The sequence below is a fragment of the Onychostruthus taczanowskii genome, unplaced genomic scaffold (assembly GCF_017590055.1).
Source record: "Onychostruthus taczanowskii isolate IOZ18803 unplaced genomic scaffold, ASM1759005v1 scaffold19, whole genome shotgun sequence".
Lineage (NCBI taxonomy): Eukaryota > Metazoa > Chordata > Aves > Passeriformes > Passeridae > Onychostruthus > Onychostruthus taczanowskii.
Window position 1 is genome coordinate 13,914,206 of NW_024499128.1, and position 24,909 is coordinate 13,939,114.

The window sequence follows — 24,909 nt, forward strand, 5'->3', positions numbered from 1 at the left end:
TTGCCTCTGATTGGATTTTTACCTTACTGCCAGTTCTGAAGTATTTTCATTATGCAGAGCTGGTATTAATGTCATGCCTGCTTTTATTTGTCCTTTTTGATGTCATGAAGTTGCTTAGACCGCAATAACTAGAGCTCCTGAGAGAGAGATGCCTTAAACTATCCAAGAATTTCACATCTAATTTGTGCCATGATGGTAACTATATAACTGTATGACTGTATGTGAAGAGGTTTATAAGGCACATCCTCAACACTCTCTGTTAAGTCATTTGAGCTTCTGTTGTTATTGCTCAAGTATCCGGTGCTTACAGGATCATAGTACCCCTTCACACTAGGAAGATTTATGGGAACATAACTGAACTTGTAGATTTTTTGTTTAATATTTGTCTGGTTTATTCAGGTTAAGGTGAAAGAACCATGGAGGACTAATAACAAGAGTTAATATTTTTTCTCTTCTGCAGAAATGAATATCTTATATTCCAGAAGATAATAAAGTTGGAATATGACTTCCCAGAAAAATTTTTTCCTAAGGCAAAAGACCTTGTGGAAAAGCTGTTGGTAAATATTTGTGCTTTTCTTCTTGAATGTAGTATGTTTGTCTTGATTTTTTTTTTTTTTAATAACTGACCAAGTGCCCAAATGCCTAACTTCCTGAACCAAAAGGTATAACTGAAATTGATTTGTCATTAAGTGGTTTGATGACATTGGAAAACATTCAGCTTATGTAGTTCTCTTTTCTGAAAGTTTCTATGCACTCTTGCAAATCTTATAATATGAACATCTGTGAGCATTATTAACTGTGTAGGGGACTGTCTTGAAAATTGACATCTGTTATTAAACAGTACTTTTTTTAATGTGAATTCTAAAAAGAATTGTTAGAAGGATGAGGAATGTCTTTCTATGAAATGGAAGCAAACAATTCTAGATACTGTGCATTACAAACAAATTAAGATTCAAATACTTAGGCTTACACAGTTTTCAGATTAATTGGTTTTGAGTTGTATAAGGGATCATTTAGTTGAAAACAGCATCCTGTACATCACAGGCAGATATATTCATTACAATATAAATCCAGTTGCCTTGCATTTTAGCATGCACTTAACATGTTTCAATAGTATCAGCCTAAGAATTACTGTGCCTGTGAAAGTTTGACAAGTAGGAAGAAAAAGTAGTTATGTTCCATCACTGAGATTACAGTCATGATACTCACGTGAATAAGCAGAAAATACTTTAGGTGTTACAAGCTTTTTTAAGTTCAATAATCTATCATATTAGCGGGGGATGGGGAGGAAACACTAACCTTTGTGGATGATGATAAATACAACCTAAAAGGCCTGTTAGTGCGTTCCTGTGTCCAAGACCAGTTCTATGGCCACGACAGCGTCTCCTGAATGGTGAAGTCCAGACTGTATTAACCTGGTTATATCCTGAGAACTGTGTCATTTTGAGGTGCTTGAGAGGCTGATGTTTAACAACAACTGTAGTTTCCACAGCTTCTTGCATCACTAGAATGTGATGGTGGACTAAACTTAAAATGAGGTGTGCTTCATCAGGCCTTCTCTGTATGTTTTTTTCAGTCTTTATGAAGAAGCAAAGCCAAAAAATTGTGTTGACCTAAAGAACTGCTCCTGTCCTTAGATCTATGAGCTGATCTAATACAAAATGTTGTTGACAAGACATACTGACAAAGTCTTTTATTATAAACAACCTCCTTATAGATACGTGTGCTTAGGGCAGGAGGACAAACTGGTTTTACATTTTCACATGGTGCTTTGCAAATGTGATGAATAATGCTTGCCCTTTGTCATTATTTTATGCAGCTTAATTTTAATTTGTTTAGGTTCTAGATGCTACCAGCCGATTAGGTTGTGAAGAAATGGGAGGATATGGACCTCTTAAGGCTCACCCCTTCTTCGAATCCATTGTGTGGGAGAACCTGCATCTTCAGACACCCCCTAAACTTACAGCATATTTACCTGCTATGTCAGAGGATGATGAAGACTGTTATGGAAATGTATGTTTGTCTACTGCTGTATTCAGCTCTGATGCTACCTGAGACTTCCATTATAGCATAAATATTGAATATTAATATAAATCAATAATATAAAGACTAATATAAATATTTTTACTGAAACTATGGATTAGTTATATTTTAATTAAGATTTTAATTATTAAGCATGTAATCAATATTGCTGGTTAAATTTTTACTTAAATCAGCATTTGTTTTCTGATCAAGTGAGTATTTTGAAAAAGCAAGGCTTGCTTTTTGATCAGTCATACTTTTTTGCATAGATGCTTGCTGATCTATAGGGAATAGGCTGGGGTTTGGCCCAAAAGCAAAATAAACTAAAACATGCTTAAATTAAAAGGCACAGTTTAGTGCAAAATAAGCTTTTTAATAAAAGACATTTAATTACTTCATTTTGTTTCCTCCTTTAGTATGACAATCTCCTGAGTCAGTTCGGTTGCATGCAAGTTTCTAGTTCTGCCTCTTCCCATTCACTGTCTGCTGCAGAGACAAGTACACCACAGACATCAGGAGGAAATATTGAACAGTATATTCATGATCTTGACAACAATTCCTTTGAGCTGGATTTACAGTTTTCTGAAGACGAAAAGAGGTTACTTCTGGCAAAACAAGCTGGTGGAAATCCTTGGTAGGATCTTCGAATGTAGCTAAATAACTTGCCCAGCAATAAAAAATCCTGGAAAATAAGTGATTTTGATTCAAATTCATATTTGTCAATCTTAGTATTTTAAAGTAAAAAATTAGCAACTACATTTTTCTTGGCTTCTATTTTTAAAGCAATAGCAGCAAAACACTAATATTATATTTCTAAAATTTACAAGGTATAGAAGATGATGTGCATTGTATTTATAAGATAGGCAGAATGATGCTATCCAATGCTTCCAGAGTCTTTGCACTACAGTCCTAGAATTAGAAAAGATTCCTCCTTTTCTACAGATGCCAAAAGTTGTTGGAACTTTTTGCATGATAATATTCTGTGGGTATCTAACCAAAATACCTCCAGACTATGTAACAGCATTTCTTTTCACTCTTTAGAGAAGTCTCTCATGTGTGAACTTTTGTCATTGTTGTTCCTTGGAGGGTGGAGAGAGGTGTGCTGAGGGGGTTTTTTTGGTTGGTTGGTTTGTTTACAGTTTTCTTGTTTATTTTTTGTTCCTGTTTTGTTTGCTTTTGTTAATTTTTGTTGTTAGTGTTTTTTGTTTGTTGGTTTTGTTTGGTTTGGGTTCTTCTGTTTGGTTTTGGTTTTGTTTGGTCAGTTTTAGAATTTTAGAAATTTTAGAAAAATTTTAGAAAAAACTCACTGGTCTGGGCTAAGGAAGAGTCCAAAACTCAAGTACTACTAAAGTTGTTCAGGACTCTCGTGGAAAAGGACATGCTAGGGAATGACATGAAAAACTACTTGATCATTATAGCTGTTTCTGTGAAAGAATTACTTCTGGAGTAATAGTTATTTTTCTTTTTCTAAGGCATCAGTTTGTAGAAAATAACTTAATCCTAAAAATGGGTCCAGTGGACAAAAGAAAGGTAAGGGCTTTTCTTAATTTCCTGTAACAAGATTGAGCTGTCAAATTTTTGCACAGCTGCAGCATAGATAAGCAGCCTGCTTTAAAGCTTCCTTGTTTAAACAATTTGTCACCTATAAACAAGTTATTTTTAAAAATTCAGTGTTTTCTTGTGAGTAGATTGGATTTTTTCTTGATTTAGTCATGTGCTCTTGATTTCTTGGAAAAGCCTAAGTAAATCTGCTATTGATGCTTTCATTTTGAGATTGTAGCAAATGAGATTTGCTTCTCCTCCTCCTCCCAACGTGATATAATCTAATAAACACTTTCTTGATGCATGTCTGAATGTGGTTTGAACCAAAAATACCAAAAAATTACCAATGTTATTCTCAACTGTGCTTTTTTCCTGAATATGACTTGGTGCCCTTGTCCTGAAAGAGGCAGAGGTGATCTTAGAACAGCTTTAAGTGTTAATTTCAGCAGTTTACAGATAAGCAAGGATAGTCTGCATCAGCTTTAGCAGAAATAAGGTTCTCTTTCATATAAGTTGCTACCTGCTTTGTTGTAGTCTTCTCTACAAAACCATGATTATTGATTTCTTTGAGAAATAGATTCTGCTTCGCTCTGTGCTGCTAGATGTTTTAGGTTTTGCTAGAACTTGAAGATACTTTCCTAAAATAGTAATTGTTTTTCCCCACGTAGTAGAATAATGCACTGCAACACCCTAAAAAGAGTATGAGGTCAAATAGGTAAAGTAAAATTAAAGATTTCCCCCCCGCCCCAACCCCAAATATACCATCCTAGCACTGAGCTGGTTTTATCCTGCCTCTGTTGGTCAGTTCAGTGATGTGTAAATTTACATTTTTAATTCCCTCATGGATTTTGCTGGGGGTTTTTTCTTTTTCTTTTTTTTTTTTTTTTTGTTTTGCTTTTGTATTGCTACTTCTACTTTTCTTGTTAGGGATTGTTTGCACGTCGGCGCCAATTGCTGCTTACGGAGGGACCCCACCTGTATTATGTGGATCCTGTCAACAAAGTTCTAAAAGGAGAAATTCCATGGTCTTTAGAGTTGCGTCCAGAAGCCAAGAATTTTAAGACATTTTTTGTTCACACGGTGAGTTTATTTTCTGAATTTTCTTTGTAAATTGCTCTAAGGTCCTTGGCCAATTTCTGTAAGTTGTCAAAAAGATTTTTCTGGAGAAAGTATAATTGTTTAGACACAAAATTTCATAGTCCTAATTTAAAACTAAACAAATACCTGAACAAAGTCAATCAACAACAACAAAAAAAAAAAGGCACAAAATCCACACCCCCAAACAAAATTGAATAATAATAAAACAAAAATCACACAAAATCACTCTGACATACACATTTATCATAAAAATGCTACTGTATTTTTATTATTAGTGTTTAAATTAACCATAAGTGGATTTTGTGCTTTGAAGGATGTTCTTAATGACTTAACATTTAGCCCTCCTTGTATGTAGTGAATCATGAGATGTGTATAATATATTGTCAGTTGACTGCTTAAAAATATTCAGGTGCCAGATGTATGATTAATCAGTAATATATAATGTTATATAGCTGTAATTTAATTTAACTTTCAGAAAGTTAATGAGCTAATTGTGAATAATTTTTTATTGGTAGGTGCAGAATTACTACTGCTTTTTGGTTAAACTATGTTTGGAGTAATCATTAAAATGTTGTTCACTTATAGCCAAACAGGACATATTACCTGATGGACCCAAGTGGGAATGCTCATAAATGGTGCAAAAAGATACATGAAGTTTGGCGGCACAGATACCACCAGAATGCTGCAAAATAGTAAAGCTCATCCAAAATTTCCCAGTTTCCCTACTTGCTGCTAGAACTCCGTGTGCAGCCGATCAGAGGAATCTTTTCAACCCACCTATTACCATCTCAAGGGGAAACATACGTCTGAAATGTTCTTGGGGTTTTTTTATGGTTTTTTTTTTTTTTTGCTTTAGTTTTTGGTTTTGGTTTTTTGTTTTTGGTTTTCTTCTTTTGTTTGTCTGGGGTTTTTTTTTGGTTTTTTTTTTTTTTTTTTTGCTTTAGTTTTTGGTTTTGGTTTTTTGTTTTTGGTTTTCTTCTTTTGTTTGTCTGGGGTTTTTTTTTGGTTTTTTTTTTTCGGGTTTTTATGGTTGGTTGTTTGTGTGGATTTTTGGGGGTTTTTTGGTTTTTTTTTTGTTTGTTTTTTTTTTAAAGAAGAAAAAAAAAGGAAGAAAAGCAAAAACCTAGTGGAATTCAGGGTTGCTTTGCTCGCTCTTTGTGCTTCTGTTGAGGTTTCCACATGCATATCATTGCTGTGAAGATCTTGCTTTTGTGCACTTCAGTTCTGTTTCTGCTGCAGACTAGTGGATAGACCTTGCATTACCAGCTTCACTTAAGATGAGTTAAAACCAACCCACACGCACACACGCCGAATCATGTACCAGCCTTGCATTTTATGGGGCTGGAGTTTTCTGTGACTCTCAGATTATCATTAAACTGTGTTTCATCAGGGAGCTTTTATATGCCTCTCCTAAGTACCACCTCTTTGTTTCCTCTTCCTTTCCTCACAGTCCCCCAGCTTATTGGTATGTGGCATTTGTAGCCAGGTTGGTTGCACCCTTGTGTAATTCCTAACATTGTTCTGGTTGCAGGATTTGTGTGGTACTATAGTAATTATGTGAATGAATCAGATGTATTTGTCTGGCAGACAGGCTCCAGTGATAAAGCTTTTGAGAGAGTAAAATGCTGAACATAGCACTGAAATTTCTAAAATTGAAATGTTGGCTTCTGAAGCATTTTAAACATTAAGTTTAAATTTTAATATAAGTCATATGTGTGTTTAATCAAGGGACAATAAACTTACCAGCATGCTTTTAACTAATGCTAACTAAAAGAGAAACTAGTTAGTATGGGGGAGAAAAGGCTACTATTGAAATAGTAGATAGTTTTTCACCTTTTCAGCAGATGAGGGCTGGAAGCTTTCTTTCCAGGGTGTGCATGTGTTGTGCATTTTAGTGGGGCCAACCTATTTTCTTGGGTAGAGAAGGAAGTGTGAAAACGTTGTACAATTGATTACTTGGCAATTTTTTTTGGTCTCATTGTGTAATGAGATGTCAATTCTATTTTTGGTCCTTGGCCAAACATTCAGGAACTCTGGAAAAAAATGTAAGGAATTGAAATACAGATAATAAAGTAATATGATGAGAAAAATCAAAGGCAAATATTGATACAAAGGGGAAAATATATGGTACTTAAAGCATATCTATAAAATGAAAATATTTTTCATATTGATCTCCTTTATCCTCTTCGAATTATGGCTGTTTTTTGTGGTCAAACATTTCTTGTCATGTTACAAAAACACAACTTCTTATGTGCTAAAAAAAAAACTTCCCCAGTGGTATTTTCTACATGCTTGTGTTCCTAAATCTTGCAGAGGAGAATGACCTAGGTCTGGACAAAGGCATTCCTTCCTTGTTTTAAAAGCAGTATAATCATCATACCTATTTATTCACTCATTACATATACCATTACTTTGCATTTTGAATTGTCATATTATGATGTGCTTTTCCTTCCTCCAAAGAAAGGTTTCTCTGCAATGTTCAAAAAACTCATAGGCTACTGTTCTCTAGTAGCAGTAGTTTAAGAAAAATGACTTATCAGATTTCTCTGAAATTATGTGAATGTTGAATATCTTTTTGTACAGGGTGAAGGAGATTTATTATCGATCTCTTAAAAACTGTGTTATGTGGTTGAACTTGATGGCAGTTCAGCTTTTCCAGTCTTTAGAAGAGACAGTGCAGTTGCCTTTTCTTTTGGTGCAGCTGCATTCCTGTAGTCATCTGTATCCCACCACATATGGAAACCTGAGACAAGCAAATCCCTGGCTTACTGTGTCTGATGTTAAAGGGGAGAAGGGCCCCTGTAAATGGCTGAGGAAGACAGAAAAGTGTTCCCCTTTGCATCATGAGAAATCCCATCACGTACAAAGTATACTCCTTGTTGCTCAAATTTGAATAGCACACTGTACCTTTGATCTGTGTTTGTAGTAAGCTATATGTGCCATTCTAACCAAGATGACGTGTATTTTAAGTCTGTTGCAGTGCTATCCGTTTGTTCCTCAGCTGTCAAATTCCGGCCACGTATTGTGTCCACTGGAGACAACCCTACTACTTTTGGATTTAGTCTCTGGTATTGAGATCTGGACAGACATATTCCCAACTTCATACAGGAGTTTGGCAGTGGTGGAGATTCACAGTGCCACTGCTGTTCAGTGTGATAAAACTTGGCCTCACATAAAATGTCTGGCAAAATGACCTCCATTGGCTTAACTAGGTAAAGATCTAGGTGTGCTTTAACATGTTTTCTGTAATATTTAGATTTTTAATCATTTTACCATAGCAAATTAATTGTGGTTTTTCACACCTTGAAAACCTTCTCTCAGTAGGCTTTCATCATGCCCACCAAAAGCTTTCAGCCAGCCTTGTAGATCTTGGTAGCAGTAAGCTGTCAAGAAGGTACCTGGAAGGCTGATGTCTGCATTCTAGAAGTCCTTTTTTTTTATTATTTGACAATGCTGTTATTGGAAAACTGTAAGCATCTCTTACAGGCATCACTCCACTTAGAGCTTCAGTACTCCTAATCCAGTCTTACTTAGCTACTGCTTTTTTGGGAAGGAACTAGAACTTTCCTGGGAGAGGTATTTCTATTTCTTGGACTATCTGTAGAATCTGTGGGTTTGAAAGGTGGCAAGAGTATAGAGTGAGGCATCACAAAGCAATTGTGGATTCAAGTATGTTTTGCCAGTTTGTCCACTTAAATGTGTGTTGAAAGGTGCTGCATACTATGAAGGGCTGGTACCCATTTTAAATGCTTATACCTGGTGTGGCATAGAATCAGGTCTTTGTCTGAAGATCACTCCTGTGGTTCATGGGAGTTCATGGAATGAAATGTGCAAAGGAGGTTCTTCAGAGCTGCACATAGGCCAGGTGATTTTTCTGCTTTTAATCCAAGGTGTTCAAAGGAGAAAAAAAAAATTTAGGTACTTGAAGACTCTCCTTAAGATTTTTCCTTACTGCAGACCTACTGAAAACCAAATCTGTTGATTCATACCATCTCTTGAAATTTCAACAATTGTTGATCATTTATGAAGAATCTGGCCAATAGTGTTGTAATTTTGGTTTGCTTGGTATTTGAACTTCAGAAAGGTTTATTCTATCATTTTCTGTGGTGTGGAGCTTAAAGGATGAAGTACATGCCCAGTCACAAGAAATTTAGGACGAATTTAATAAACTGAGAAATTAGTTTGTTACCGTTTGCCTTAAAGTTCAGTTTTGTAAAGGTTTTGTATTAAGAAAGAGTTACTTCAGATGTGATGTTGAGGCATTGTTAGCAGACTGATATTGCCTATTACAATTCTGTTTGTTAGGCACTTAGGTGCTAAAAAGATCAAATTATCAGTACTGTGCTCTACTTGTCTCCTTCTGATGTGATTTAATTGTGAAGTATCTGCTATATATATAAGTCTGAAAAGAATTGTGGATTGAAACAAAGATGTGATTATTCTAATCAGCTTTCATAGTTCAAGATGCTTAATTTAATGTGCTTGATACAGTTATTTTTTGTGCTGGGAACTTTGAAAAATTATGGGAATTTCCCACATGTACCTTTTCTTCTGAATTAGTAAAGTCAAGACAATTACTTCATTTGGCCTGTGGATAAAACATTTGATTTCAAGACCTTGCTGAGGACAGAACTTGTGTATTAATAGTTGCCTAAAGATGTGGCCTCTGGATGGATTCTGATCATTCTTTCTACTAGTAAATTGCACAAATAGGTGCAGTATTTATATCTGAAATTTTGCTGAATGCCTGTAATGCTTCATGGAAATATTTTATGAATCAAATGCTCCTGCAAAGCCTCATGATGCAGATTGTCTATCAGGTGATCAAGTGAGCTTACAGACAAGTAGTTCTGTAATCCAAAATGGCATGTTTTCATTTATGACTGATAATTTCAGAGTGTTTCCTCTTTCATAGAAGAAATTACCATTATGCAACAAACAGTTGGAGAGGTTCTTAAGCACCCAATAGCTTGGTTTTAGAGTAAAGAGAATATACTGAGTTGGAAAGGACCCATCAAGGTCATAAAGTCCAACTCTTGGCGCTGCACAGGACTCCCCAGCAATCCCACCATGTGCCAGACATCTTCTTGAACTCAGGCAGGCTTGACCGCTTCCTGGGGAGCCTGTTACAGTGTTCACCAGTGGCCACCCTCTGAGTGAAAAGCCTTTTCCTGACACCTAACTTAAAGCTCCTGTGCCTCAGCTTCACACCATTTCCTCGAGTCCTTTCCCTGGTCAAGAGAGAAATCTGTCTGTCAGCTGGGCCATGAATGTAGATGATTGCCATTTGACAAAGCTTCCTATGGCCATGTATTAACTGACTTGATGTGGTGAATGTTCGCAATGGTAGCAGAACTGAAAACTACTCTATCTGACAAAAGAGAAAAATTAGGAACCAGGAACCATAATCAGTTTTGATAGTTGTATGCTGTTTTCAGGTTGGTGGCAGTCAGTTACACGTGTAATATGCTCTACCTGGTTTGTAGCTGTAACTGTGATGTACAGAAAGAAAGAAGAAACTCACCCCAAAGAAACAAAACCCCTGACCCCCCCTCAACAAACCACAAAACAATCTCCCCTCCTTCAAGAACTCGTGAAAACAGAAGCAAATAATGCAATGATATGATACACACTTTTGTATTTTTATTCTTCTAAGGTTATTTGCTGGCTCTTGTTGGCCTCTAGTTCAGTCTGTGTTATTTAAATTCTAATATATGAATTATTTGGATTGATTCATGTTCGGGGCCATGGTGTTGTATGTATTGATGTACAGCCTTGAATGTGAATAATTATTGTAAACTATATTTTACACCTTTTTTCTGGCTTTATTATATAAATTTTCTATTGGTCGATGATTTAATCATATCTCATAATTTAATGACTGTTTATTCTCCTCTCGACAGATCTCTGTGCTGTAGATGTGTAGTTAGTGACTGGATGACGGATTTCACTTATGCTTGGTAGTCTGTAATAAAGGCATGTAGGGTTCTGCGCGGCCTCCGCCTCTTCCTTCCGCCGTGGGGCGGGGGGCATGGGGTACAGACAGGCCCGTGGCCTCCGGCCCTGCCGCCGACACGAGCGCTGCTCCCGGGGCCCCCCGCCGGAGCCGCTGCGGCCGCGGGCGAGAAGGGGCAGGGCCCTGTTCCAGCCGGCGCTTCCGGTGGGCGGCGCGCCGGGGGCCAGGCAGCCGGGGCGGCCCCTTCCGGCGGTGGCGAGGATGGCGGCGGAGAACCACTGTGAGTTCCCGGTGCCCCCGGCCGGCGGCCTCGGCGCGGGCGGGCCCTGCCGTCGGTGTAGCTCGGCGCCGCTCCCTGGCGCGGGGCCCGGCAAGTGGGTGAGGCTGAACGTGGGGGGCACCTGCTTCTTGACCACTCGACAGACGCTCTGCAGGGACCCTAAGTCCTTCCTCTTCCGCCTCTGCCAGGCCGACCCCGACCTGGACTCGGACAAGGTGAGCGCGGGCCCCGCCGCGCCCGCACCCCGCTTCGGGCCCGCTCCCCCCGCCGCCGCGCCCGCTCCCCGCTCCGGGCCCGCTCCCCGCCTGCCGCGCTGAGGGTGCGCTGCGGCTGGCGCCTGGTCCCGCTGTGACGCCTGCCTAGGCGGCCGCCGGCGTGAAGGGAACGCGCGGCCCGGCGCCGCGGTGAGGGGCGGCAGGAACGACTCTGCTGCCGTGGAGGGAGTCTTCCTGAAGAGTGTTGCTTAATGAGTATGTCGTGCGGAGCAGTTGGGTTCGTGGATAACAAAACCGCTCGTAAATAGAGCAGACAGCACAGTATCGTTTGTACGTTTGTGTCATATTTTTATGTTGTTTGACGGGGTTTAGTTTTAGCGTTTTTATGAAATATCTGCATGCACTGACATTGTGTTATTTCTGCACTGTCATTATTCTCTTGTTCAATAACAAGAACCAGAGCAAAGTACTTTTGATAATAATCTCTCAGACATAGCTTCTGTCTTTTCAGCAATTCTTAAAGAAAAAGAATTCTCTGTGTTGCATAGAGTTGCATATTCTGCATAGATTGCAAGTAGTGGGTGAATATTTTGGTATTCACTCTGACTCATTTTTAGTAGGGGAAGAAAGTTATTAAGATTTTATTTGTGGTGTGGTATGTAGTAATGGATATAAAGTATATAGTGCTGGCTCTGAAATAAATTTTGAAGCATTACAGACAAAAAAGCATTTTCTACAGTTAGGGAAAAGAAAGGAACAGCTTATACCCTTATAACCAACAGGTTGAAAATAAGGAGTTGTTTATTATATATAAATTTTGAATTTTTTTTTTTTTTTTAGTGAGCTTAGTAGATTTCATCATTTTTTCAGGCATAACTTCCACAAGGGATAATTGAGCACTTAAGATAGGGAACGGAATGTAATGTTCCCGAGTTAGAAGAAAAAAAAAGTTGAAGTGTGGTGGTGGGGGAATTGTTTTGTAGTTGTCTTTGGTTTTGGTTGAGGTTTTTATGCAGAGCTTAAATTTACCTATAAAACTAAATTTTAAAATATAGGTGGCTTGCTGATAGGTAAACTTTGTTTGGGAGAGAGTAGGAAAGCATTCCTCTAAGGTTTCCTGATTAAAAGATAAATCACTGCCATATGCTCTGGCAGGTGGGAGGGCCAGCTGTGTCCTGCACTGTTGTCCAGCATTGCCAGCTGGGCAAAGGAGGGGATTGTCCCATTCTGATCTGTTTTGGGGTGTGGCCTCACTTTGAGTCCTGTAGCCAGTTTTGGGCACCACAATATCAGAAGAATCTAAGGCTCTTAGAGAGCATCTGAAGGAGGAACACAAAATTTCTGAAGGGGAAGCCATAGGAGAAATAGCTGAGGTCACTTGGCTTCTTCAGCTGAAGAAGAGGAGGCCAAGGCAAGGCTCATCACTGTCTGCATGTTCCTCTTGAGGGGCAATATCGATCTCTGTTCTGTGTGACCACTGACAGGATCCAAGGGAAAGGCATGGAGTTGTGTCAGGGAGGTTTGTGTTGGATATAAGGAAAAGTTTCTTTTCAAAGAGATTGGTTGAACACTGGAACAGGCTTCCCAGGGAATGGTCCTGGCCCCAAGAAATGAGGTTGACAAAGCTCAGGGGCACATGGTGGGAGTGTTGGGGCTTTGCTGTGCAGGGCCATGAGTTAGACTTCATCCCTGTGGGTCTCTTCCAACTCATGATATTCTGTGATTCTATGATTTCCTTAATGCTTCCTACTTTAAAGAACTGAGAGGCTTCAAGGAAGGTAGCATGTTGGCCTTTAAACTGCCTTCAGGTACTAATGTTGAGTAGGACAGGGCAGCCTGTCTCTTGCTGTCTGGTATGTTTCCACATGTAATGGGAGAAAGATTAACCTTTGGCACACCCTGTGGCCAAACTAGTGTTCAGTGGATGAGGATAGTGAAATTGACTCTCTGAATTTAGTATGTTTCACAATGTCACACACAGCTTTAAAACTGTTGGAGAATCATTTCAGATTTCAGCAAATAAATGAGCTGTAGTGGTCATATTTACTGTTCAGAATAGGATTTGTTTTCCATTGTATTTAAATCTTGGTTTAGAGATGAATACATAAAAATAGACAAGCAGAGCCTTGCTCACCTTGTCATCATTGTTTAATGTAATGCTTTTACTGCATTACTGTTAATAATTTACATCTATGTCCTTGTTTCAGCGTCTTCCTATTTTAGCTGTATACCAGTTTTTTGTTTGCAAACTGTTCTAGCATTCTTTTTACTTTCCTCTAAGAAGGAGATTGTCAAACTTTTGTAATAAGGTTTTGGCAGTAGTACTCATGCTTGTATTTTAATGCCTTTCTGAAGTTGGCATGGAATCTGTCAAAGAAGGAAGCACGCAAGCACTGAGTGTTTTAGAGAAATCCAAGTCTTCCTGCTAGCGCAACCTTGACTGTCAGCGTTAGGAAATATCTAAATTCTAGTCATTATTCTAGGAAGGAACAGATACATTTCATTTGTCCATGAGATTTCTGACCTGTCAGGTGGGTTGTGTTACTGATGTAGTTTTTATAAGTACCACTGGTTTGCAGACACTCAAAGTTTTTAGGCCACGCAGTTTGTGAAAAATTCACTAGTTCAATATTTAAAAAGCACAGATGATAGGGATGACAATTATATATAAATCCAAGTTTAGTACCAAGTACTGCTGTGTTTCTCTGCATATTGCTGCCTTTATAAGAACTCAGAATATGTAAATGATGTAAAATTTAAAAATGATGTAAAATTAAAATATTCATGTTAGAGCCTTGAGCCAAGAGCTTGATGGTGTGACTTGAGTCATACCATCACTTGCATCACCATACACAGTCTTGTATCCAGATCCAGTGCTGATCCCAATGAAGATAATTAATTGGAAATAAATTTATGACATTTCAGCTAGTGTTTTAATGCAATTCTTGGGGAGATTATTAAATGGGATTAGAGAGGTGTATGTATTTCGTACACCTTTTGAGTCCTTCTGGAATCCTGTATTGGATTCTAGCATCCACAATTCAAAGTTACAGAAGGGCAGTGGCTAGTCTCAAGGTGAAATATGATTTGGTGAAAAGTTTTAAAGGACAAAACTTTTTTATGGCAAGGAGTTTAAGGAGTGACTTTTCAGTCCAGAGGTGCATACATGGAGACAAGAAATCTAATAGTGAAGTCTGTTCAGTCTAGCAAAGGTGTTGTGAAATACAGCTAGCAAAGTGTTGGACTATAGGTGTCCTTGCTAGGAAGCACATAATATTACCAATGACAGTAATTATTTATTGGAATGGTTAGGTTTCACTGCTACTTTCTAAAGGTTGTAAATAAATTGAGTTTTTTATGTGTTTTAAACTAAGATCAGGGTAAGTGTTCATTATGATTCCTTCGAGCCTCAGCCTCTGTAAAGATCAAAGTGAAAACATTTGTGACGGGAATACATGATCACTTAATTGCTTTGGTCAGTATTTTTCAAAGGAATGTAATTGTGAGCTACACTGACTTTTCATTGGTATGCTGAACCAGGTGATTGAAAATTTAAGAGCAAGTTACTACGTTTCCTCTAAAATTCCATGATGTTTGTAACTTGAACAAAACATTACTGTGGGAGAGTGGTAATAAACAAATGTAGTCTTCACTGTATGTAGGCAATGCTGTGTTCTAAATGGTGTCCTTGTAAATATGCATGAAAAAGGCCTAGAACTTACAGACAATGAAGAAAAAAGCACTCAGAGAAGAATGTAATGCAAAAGTAGAACTGAGTAGAGATACAAACAGTCCTGTGATTAACTAGCAGTTTAGGGTTGGATGCACAAAGACAATATGCATTTGTTTTGAATTTTCTTATGAAGAATGTCAACATTTGCAGGAAACACCTCTAAGTGTGGGGTGATATGACTATACTGAATAGAGAGGAAACTTGAATTTCTGCTGCTGTTCTGGTAAACAGTAACACCTATTTCTATAAAGTACATCTGAAAGAGAGAGAACTTTGAAACCTTATTAGAATATAGGTTTGTTTGACATTTGTGGTATTCACCTGAAGTTTAGGAAATGGCTTCAAAATGCCTACACTGGTTGTGTCAGTGATGATGCATACTTTCTCAAAGCTCGTAGAAAAAACAATTTACTAGTTAGCAGAGGAAATTGCATAGATGAGACATCAAAGTCTACTAATACTTAAGCTTAAGCTAGCAAGCCTAAAGCTAGTTATGTGCATGCAAACTAGTTACCTATTTCAATTGTCCAGTTCACATTAGATCACGTTTGCAATTTATTATTTTATCTTACAATAAAACAGTTTTTATTAAAAAGTGTCAAAAAGCTAATTACATGTGATAATACAGTGTGTTTTCATGTATATGTGGATGAAAACAGCCCTGATAATATTCTGAAAGACTTACAATCTGTATTTTTAGAGTTCTAGGTAGAGCAAATGACTACGCTTCTGTGTCAGCTTGTACTGGATTTATGTTTACATAAACATCCTTAAAGATCTAGTGTTATCGGCCTTTCTTAGTGATTTCAACATGAAGTGCTTAGCATGCACTGAAGGATAGAGGCAGCTCACTCAAAAGGAGGAGTGATAAGCCATTTTCTATAGGAAGATGCTGAGGAAGTAAATTTTTCTGTGTCACTCACCTGTGCGTTATTTGCATATGGTTACAATATTCTTTACTGATCGGTTTATCTCTCGGCTCTTGACTCCCTGGTGCTAGTGTTTAGCATATCTGAGCTGTCAGGTCAATGTTCAAGACATGTTAATTAATGCATGTTTTCTATGTCTCTAATCTGGGTAAGCAACTTTTGCATAGAATTTAGATGCTTACGTGAATCCTGTTGACAGAATTTGGGTTGCACACTTAGAATTTAGCCAGAGTTCTTTAACTGTTGATATTTTCTAATGTTTTAAAAAAATCTATTTCAGCAAAAATTATAGGACTTTTTTGTGCTTTCTTTATTATTATTTTTCAATGTATGATCCACATTATTGGTAATGATGATTTTTTGAGTATCTCCTGTAAACTACTAGAATACTAAAAATAAGAATAAGTAAAAAAGTAATTGGGGTGCTGCCACATCTCTCTAGTATATATCTGTAGGATATCCATTGCACTAAAACCTTATGTACTAATGGATTAATACAGTCAATAATCCACTTGATAGTAGATAGGAGCAGTGGATCAGTTAGAAATCTTTCTATGAATCTTCCTTAGATCTCCAGCCAGCACAGAGTATGTCAGTACTATCTTGATTGCAGGGGTTCACCCATAGATTCTAAATAACATAGGAATTACCAATTTTGCTTCTTTATCTCTTTGTCAAGAATATCAGCTCTGCAGATAAATTTCTTGAACTGTTTCGCAATTCACAAAACACTGTGGTCTGTTTGGTAAATTGAGCATTAGTTTTCAAGTTTTCATCTAGCCATCTATTACTTCACTTGTCTGCATGAGATAGGTAGGAAGTGAATCTTCAGTGTACTTTTTTTTTTTTAGAAGATGCATGTACAACCCTTGCTTGGTACATAGCAGTTATCAGTACCCTGTGAGTATTTGTACATCTGAGCAAAGACAAAGGCAAATGTTTTTAGAGCAAAGTGTTGGCGTTAAAAAAAATAGGTTTGTTTGCCTTTAATTAAAAAAAAAAAGAAGATTAAAAAGGAAAAATTGGTATTTGAAGCTTGCTAGAATGTAGCTATTGTTCTGACTCTTCAGGCTCCCAAACAAGATTACCTGGTTTTCAGTGCTATTTTTAACCTTAACTTTTGGCATTCTCACTTACTGCTTAGATCTTTCACGCTAACAATGTTGTTAGTCATTGATAAGGGGTTAGGGGGATTGATCAGATAAGAGAAGTTGTGTATCCGATGATTTGATTGATCAGTCTGATAACATGACAGTTATATTAATTCCTTGTATTGTCTTCAATAAATGCAGCTTTCAGGGATTTGGCTATATCTGAATACCTGCTTGCTGCAAGATGAATATTAGCTTGCAGTTCCCACTTGGATGTTCAAATCATTGTGAGGTTTTTGGTTTGTTTGGTTTGGGCTTTGGTGTTCTCTTGCTTTGTTTTGGGTTGTTTGTTTGGTTTGTGTTTGTTTGTTTTTCTAATCTAGGATGAAACAGGTGCCTATTTAATAGACAGAGACCCAACCTACTTTGGGCCAGTGCTGAACTATCTCAGACATGGAAAACTGGTTATTAACAAGGACCTAGCTGAGGAAGGTAAGACGTCTCTAAATATCTTGTTTGCTTGCCACTTGCTTATTATTTTCACTTCTTTTGAATCACCAAAATTAACTTAGAACAAGATGGCAAACCTTAACCAGTGTAGCATTTCTATCTGTTTCACGCAAAACTGATAGGTATCATGCAGTTATAGTATATAGGGTTATTTGAGCATTTTGAGTACAATTCCTGATTTCACAACCCGCATTTTCAGTTGGAACATAAATATTCAAACAAAAGGGGAGATGCCTTTTATTGTGTAATTTTGTATCTTTCCTGTGTAACTGTGAAATATTTGGGTTTAGTTCTCTTTAAGCAAAAGAGTGCTGCCTAGGAAGCAAGCTTTAGAAGATGTAAAGCAAACTAAAAGTGAAGTTCTGGCATGTTCAGATGTGTGGAACATGCTTTTAAAGACTGAATTCTGCCCCCAGCTTCTCCCTGGTTGTTCCCACTTTGTATCAGTTTTACCCTAATGGAGGATGACTGCTTTAAAACATATAGTAATAAAACTGTATTGATCGCATACTGAAGGAATTTATCAAAGAGTGATACAATTTAACAATACTAGGGAGAAATCGTATGAAATATAATTTCCATGTGCCCTGTGTGTGGAGAACAGGTAGGCCTTGAACATGTGAGTAGAAGCAGTATATATATCTTTAAGTTTTTGTTTCAGACTCTTAAGATCGCAAATGACAGGAAGAAAAATTTTATGCTTGCTAGCAGCTGCAGAGATTTTTCAGTAGGATTATTTAAATTTCTCTTTTGCATTCCAGCCTGAGGCAGGGCCTGAGGTATGGTAGTCTTATCAGTCTGCTATGGAACGGTATCTGTGTGCATTTTTTTGTTTCTTGTCTCATTTTGTATGTGAAATGGGATCAGTTTTCTTTGGGATATTTTTAGGACAATTTTTAGAACCAGCCAAACATTGAATTACATGTACCTGAAAGAAGCCAGAATTGTTAGGTTGGTGAACTGCCTTATCATAGGGAAAAATAAATAATTTTCTGCAGCTGTTGAGAAGATAATCTTATGAACTGGTTGGTGATTTTGGCTTGGAGTCTTTAGTTACACTGTCTTCCCAAAAAATGTTTTCATACTAGGTGTACTGGAAGAGGCTGAATTCTACAATATCACATCTCTAATAAAACTGGTAAAGGACAAAATAAGAGAAAGAGACAGCAGAATCTCTCAGGTGAGGCTGTTTTCTCATGTGCTTTTGATTTTTTGTTCTATGACAAGTAGTGAGTGGATTCCATTTGTTTTTTTATGTAACTCCTGATTTCCCCAGTAAGATACTGAATGGTTGCCTCCATCACTGGATGATCTGGAACCGCTAGTATACAAAGATTAATATTCTTAATTGCTGGCTCCTGCCAGTCTGCTTACAAAATTCACAGATTGCGTTCAAAAATGAAAACATTCTAATTAATTGTTCCGAAATGTTCAGTAATAGTAGAATTTGTCATAATATTATTTCTGGAAATAGTTATGTTAGAGAACAGCTTTTTGTAGAACATAGCTTTGTCATTGACTTTTAAATCTTCTGAATATGATGAGGTTGCCTAACTACGGTATAACTGCTGTTTGTACAGTATGTTTATGCTGCATACGTACAGATACTGTTTAGCTCCTGTCATATGTTTTTGTAGTAAATTTGCTTTCATTATTTGTATTGCTCTGTGATTGAGAAGGTTGCCTCTTCTCATAGCGGCTCATGTTCTCCATGAAAGTGAATATCATAAAGTTTGCTCGTTAACTCTGCTGCTCAGGTAACTGGTAACTTCCCTGGTAACTGAGTATTCATGGAGATATTACGAACTTACATTGTTATTGACAAATTTCTCTTGAAGCTAGGTTGTTGGATTGCAGGGTTGCTCTGATAGCATTTACTGTAGGTCTCAGCTGAAATGGTCCTAGTTATTCGTTGCTCTTGATGGGTTCAAAGTGGTGTTGCTTACAATTTCTAGAGAGTAAGGGCAACTTCAGACAAGTCACAAACATAGTGAATTCCGTGCCCTGTTGAGCATCTTGTATTTCTTCTTGAAGGTGCCAGTCAAACATGTATACAGAGTGCTGCAGTGTCAGGAAGAGGAACTCACTCAAATGGTTTCCACAATGTCTGATGGCTGGAAATTTGAACAGGTAAAAAATCCGTATGGGATATAGTTAACATAGTCTTCTAAGAAATGAGTGTGAAGTACCTTTTGTGAAAGAGGAATATAAATTAAATTCCATGCATCTTTTTTTATTCAGTAATTTTCAGAATTTGGATAAACATACACAGCAAAGTTAAAATGTGATATTTGTGTTTGCATTTATCATAAAACAACAACAACAAAACAAACAAACAAAAAAAACCAAAAAAAAACAACAACAACAAAAAAACCCTCAGCTTTCCAGGAGGTAAATTTTGCTAACTTTCTATAAAAACATCTGCAGCATCTGAAATGTAATTCTTCAGTGTCTACATATGAGCAGTTGAAGGGTGAATCAACCAGAATTAACTAATACAAGTTTATGTGAATGATAGGTTAGATAGGAAGAGCTCTGAGTAAAAGAGTTGAGCTTGGGAGATAAATGTTTGCCAGGCCCAAAGAGTGGTTCTTCAGATAAAAAAACCTGATACACAAAGGAGGGTGGACTTTACCTGTGTAGATGTGAAGCTTGATAGCTGTGAGCTATGTAAATCTTCTTGTTCTTTGCAGTGCATAAAAATAGCTTTGTGTGTACATTCAGGAACACACTGTAAAATCGCAAGATCTCTCTGTTATCTTTGATAATCTATGTAAGTAAGAAATGAACTGTACAGCTGCTTTATCCTTCACATACCTAATCCAGCGGAGTATTTAAACTGCATTGGAGCAAGGAATCTGTTAACTCTGAAGCACAAGTGTTCATCTGCTAGCACGTTTTTCAGTGTCCAATGCTTACAGTAGGAGAAATGGAAATAAGCACAAGCCCATTACCCTGTGTAGTCTCACTCTAATAACACAACAAAGCAACATTTAAAAAATGTTTATGACATGAAGGTGAAAGAGAACATTTTGTTTATATTTGACAAAATATGTAAGGTGCTAGTAAGGTGGAGACAGCCATGAGCAAATAGACTAAGCACAGAGATACAGAGCAGGCTTTTTATGCTTCAGTACTCCGCTTCAAGCATTACTAGGTTTGTTTGCCATGCCAAATGTTATTTAAGCTAAATGTTATTTAAGTCCCTGAAAAAAACTCTGACTTAATGCACGACTGTTTTTTGGCTAGTGCATGGAAAAATGTTTTTCAGCATTATTCTTTGTCAGGAGAAATTAACTTTCATTGCAAATAGGGCTCTTTTACTTCTTAGCAGATTAAATGACACCATATCTTTTACCTATCCTAAACCCTTTGGGGATATTGTATTCGGGAGTAATACTGCTTTGATAGTGCAACTGCTGAAAGGCCTATTATAATCTCTTTTAGAACTGGAGGAATCCATTGGTTCTCTTGGACATTACATCCTTGTTTCATCCAGCTGTCTCCCTACTTCCTCCCTCTCCCATGTTGGATATTTTTAGACACATAGTTTGAAGAAGATAAACACAGTAGCTGTATGATCTCATAATACTTAGCATCTCATTACCTCACACTAGCCTATTCCCTCCTTTGTACTCACTTGAAGCAGGATTAGAATATTGTGCATAAACAGTTTTATTGTTAATACCTTCAAACACTGTAGCATTTCTGTAATTTTTTTCTAAGCCCATGCTGCTCAGCAACATGCTTTCTTTCAGTAGCAATGTTTAGGGCGGTACCCACCATGCTCTGTATGTGAAAAAAAATGGACTCATCAGCTTTTCAGCTTTTTCAGAGGAGTGATATTTTTACAGATTAAGAGTCCTTGTGCTCTGCGCCACATATAACATGCTCAAGTGGTTGGTTTTGAAAAAAATGCTATTTTACACTTAGCATTTCAAAATTTTATCGTTAAATATGATTGTATATGATTGTTAAATAGGTGTGGAAGGTGCTGAACTGTTGGTGCACTAATGCAGATGTATTGATGCCCTTTTCCAAAGAACACACTTGAAAGCTCTGCCAGAACAGTACAATTATATATAAGTCCCAGTACAAAATCTATTACTAAAGATTATGCTGCCCCGCTTTCTTGAGTTATTTTGTAGAGGATTTTTATCTTCAATTGTTGCCTCTTCAGGCAATCAGAAAAAAAACCCCAGTATTTTGGCAATACAACAGAATAAAAAACTGGGCTATACAAATTGGCTAAATAAAAATGCTTTAGACAGCAGTGGTGTTGATCATGTAAATTTTAATGATTAATGGAATCTGAGTCTGGTGCCATAATGCAGTCATAAGTATGTTCACTGTATGAGGAGGATGGTGTTTAACTGCTGTCTTCAAAATTATTCACACACAAAGTAGGATAAAGTTCCTGTTCATGGGCTTTCTCATCTGTCATAATTTCCAGTTTACTCAGAATAGGCAATTGTTTCTAACTCTTCCCATATAAATTAAAGTCCTAATCTCTCTAAAGTGCCCTGACAAGCTATGCTTTAATTTAAATGGGCTAGGAATTGCCATGTGTTATTAAGGTAAAATATGTTTTGTAATAAGAGGTTGAGATATTTAGCTGAGGTTGAACTTTAAATTATTAGATGTTTGGCCAGTGTTCTTGATAGTGATTTTTGTGGGAACGAGACAAATTTTTACATTCCAGTTATTTTCTTGGATCTTCTGTAACTTATTCCTTCTAAAACTTATCTAGACCACTCAACGTTTTTTCCTCTTGTTGACTAATTATGTTTCCTTAGCTGTATTTTATCAGTAGTTGGAACAAGATTAAGCTCTTTAATATCCAGGCTTTATATATTGGTTTACATAACACCTTCCAGTCTTATATCCATGCTGCCTTCTCCCCTTGACAGGAGAAGTATGACAGGAAAATAATGGTTACTTTTATAACGCACCAAACTTTGTTTGTTTTGCAGAGTAGTTGGCTACTCCACAGTTATACGAGGAGTTTTCTGTCTTCTTATCAGTAACTCTTAATTTCCATTTAAATTTAAAAGGGCTTTGCAACTGCCTCAGTAAATTTTAGGTTGAAGTGAAAGTTGTAGCTTGATAGAAACCTGTTCTAGTGGCAAGTAAGTGTTACCCGAACGTTTGAGCTCATCTGTTACTTGTACAATTTGGATAATGGTATATACTTCAGCTTTACAAAGGTTTCTTTTTGTGTTTTGCTTTGATTGGTTATTTCAGCTTGTCAGTATAGGTTCCCAGTACAGCTGTGGCCGGGCTCAGCAGTCAGAGTTTCTGCTGATAGTGTCACGGGAAGTGAAAGGGGAAGAGAGATGCTTCCAGAAATGCTGCAGTGAGGTGTGTCACACCATTCTTTTTGCCTCACGGTGATATGCTTGGCCTCCTTGCGTTTCTGCTGCTTTCAGATCATTCCACTTTTTTTCTGGATGTACAGCACATAGTAATTTGTGTGTATTTGTGACTGGCTTTTATTTATATTCACGATATTTCATTACACATTATGAATGTCCACATTGTAAAAATAGAAAAACAACCGAACAGAAATCCCTCGGTTATTTAGTTCAAGGTTTTTCTTAGGAAGAGCTCGTACCTCTGCAATAACTTCTTTTCCTTAAATTTTCCTCCAAAATTAACAGCCTTTGATCCATACTCGTTAACTAAAAGATACAAATCAAACATAAGGAGCCCTAAAAATACACCTTTGAGTTCAGTGGGTCCAGAAGGGGCCATTTCTGGTAAACTAGGAAAATTATTATTTCATCCACCAAAGTTAACTCCTGGGTTTGAGCCCTTTATTTCTCGTAACTCAGAACTTAACTCTTTTTTAGGTGGATGAGATGTGTTCAAATTTGAATAATGAGTAACAGGAATTTTTTATAAGTAAAATATGGAGGAGTGAGGGGAGAACAAAATAGACAGTTTTAAATCTTGTGTCAAGTTGGAAAAACATGCTGGGTATTTCCTTAGCCTTATTGTTTTGTTGTTTTGGGGTTTTTTCCATCTTTTTTTGATGTTGAAATTTTCTTGAAATCCAAATGGAGAATCCTAGCTTCATTCATTCTCTGTTTTTTTCATCCTTCCTTTTCCTCTTGTTCTGCTTTTTTGATTGCTGTGTTACTTCCAAATATTTGTGAGTTTGGGAAGGATTTTTTGCTCTCAGTAGCATTGGAGGCAGTTTCTGTTTCTTTAAATATCTGTGCTACATTTCAAAGTGTTGTATGTGAATTGATTTGGGTACCTGGTACTCTGTAATTTTTTTCACCAACAAAATGCCTGGAGTACTTGTTCTTTTTCTTACAACATATATGTTTATTAGTCTGAAAGATGAGTATAACATTATAAAGATAACATGATAGTGAAATGGCTTAATAAAAACAAACCTTTGCTCGTGACTTTATACGGACACATAATCATGCAGTTCTAGATTTGAAACACGGACTGTTACCCAGCCTTATAGCAGAATCTGCTTTGAATGCAAGCACTGTCTGTTTCTTGCAGTTGTACAGGTAACATTTGGAATGTGAAGTGCGGGTGTTTCATACTTCCGACAACAGAGAAAGAATTGTGGCTTGTTAGTGATGTGTAGAGTACAGGCAGAATGATGTTAGTCATGCGTTCATGTCCTGGATAGCTCAAAGTAAAAGACAGCATTGTGAAATGGAAGGTGGGGAGGGCAGTGAAGAAATTAATGTAGGTATAAAATAAAATAAAAATTATAGTAAAAAAAATGAAGCTTTGAAGTCTGACTATTGCATTAAGAGACCTAAAATAAATATTCTTTTAGGCCTGGTGTCAGTCATCAGTGCTGAGTTTTAAGAGCTGATATGTGTGTATCTTCATGACCTTTTGCAAATCCTTTGGGAAGGCAGAACAAATGCATTATATGTTTAAAAGGCATAGAGTTGATTCTTAGATTCATACTGCTTGATTCTGTAAAAAAAATTGAGTGGAGGATTTTCTTTGATTCTGTTAGCTGATAGTATAATTAAACATTTTGAAAGGACCGGTTTTTCAAGCTTTTTAGTGTACAAGGAGTTCACCACATCTGAAATAGGAGCAGTAATATTCAAAGTACAAGAATATTTAAAATATAATTTGAGAAAAATTGTTACAGAATCTACTTGGTTTTGAGAATCAGACCACCACAAAACAGAGAAGGAAATTGCTGGTGGTGAAGTAGGAAAGTTAGTTAATATGAGTAACTCCAGTGGTAAGCACAGGAAGAAGGAAGAGGAAGAAGAAGAAGACCGGGCTGCTGTTTGTGCAAGCTGGAGTGGTTATCTGAGATAGCAATACTATTGCTGATTTGTCTGGTAAATATATTATATAGATTTTGAATCAATATTATTAAACCAATACAGCAAATCTGTATAGGCACGTTACTGAAATGTGTCTGGTTTAGAGATGTGTCTCAGTTCAATTAGGCATGAGATTAGTTCACTTCAAAAATAAGGTTTCTTTATTATGAGACAGGAAATTCCTTCTTATGATTTCTTTTCAGAAAAATTG

At 37.1% G+C, this 24,909-nt stretch overlaps 2 protein-coding genes across 7 annotated transcripts in view; both read left to right on the plus strand.

Moving 5' to 3' along the window:
- PDPK1 (3-phosphoinositide dependent protein kinase 1) overlaps window positions 1–10,522 on the plus strand; it is a 31,903-nt gene extending 21,381 nt beyond the window's left edge. For all 4 annotated transcript variants that reach the window (XM_041401905.1, XM_041401903.1, XM_041401904.1 and 1 more), the window contains exons 9-14: window positions 461–557; window positions 1,840–2,013; window positions 2,439–2,656; window positions 3,495–3,552; window positions 4,492–4,644; window positions 5,248–10,522. In XM_041401905.1, the coding sequence (XP_041257839.1) occupies window positions 461–557; window positions 1,840–2,013; window positions 2,439–2,656; window positions 3,495–3,552; window positions 4,492–4,644; window positions 5,248–5,355 (808 nt within the window). In that variant the 3' untranslated portion in view covers window positions 5,356–10,522. The remainder of the gene's footprint in view (window positions 1–460; window positions 558–1,839; window positions 2,014–2,438; window positions 2,657–3,494; window positions 3,553–4,491; window positions 4,645–5,247) is intronic.
- Window positions 10,523–10,692: 170 nt separating this feature from the next.
- The window catches only part of KCTD5 (potassium channel tetramerization domain containing 5), a 31,137-nt gene continuing 16,920 nt past the window's right edge, over window positions 10,693–24,909 (plus strand). For 2 of the 3 annotated variants that reach the window (XM_041401909.1, XM_041401910.1), the window contains exons 1-5: window positions 10,693–11,113; window positions 17,250–17,358; window positions 18,465–18,556; window positions 19,411–19,506; window positions 22,621–22,737. In XM_041401909.1, the coding sequence (XP_041257843.1) occupies window positions 10,694–11,113; window positions 17,250–17,358; window positions 18,465–18,556; window positions 19,411–19,506; window positions 22,621–22,737 (834 nt within the window). In that variant the 5' untranslated portion in view covers window position 10,693. The remainder of the gene's footprint in view (window positions 11,114–17,249; window positions 17,359–18,464; window positions 18,557–19,410; window positions 19,507–22,620; window positions 22,738–24,909) is intronic. The other variant, XM_041401911.1, reaches the window with a different exon arrangement.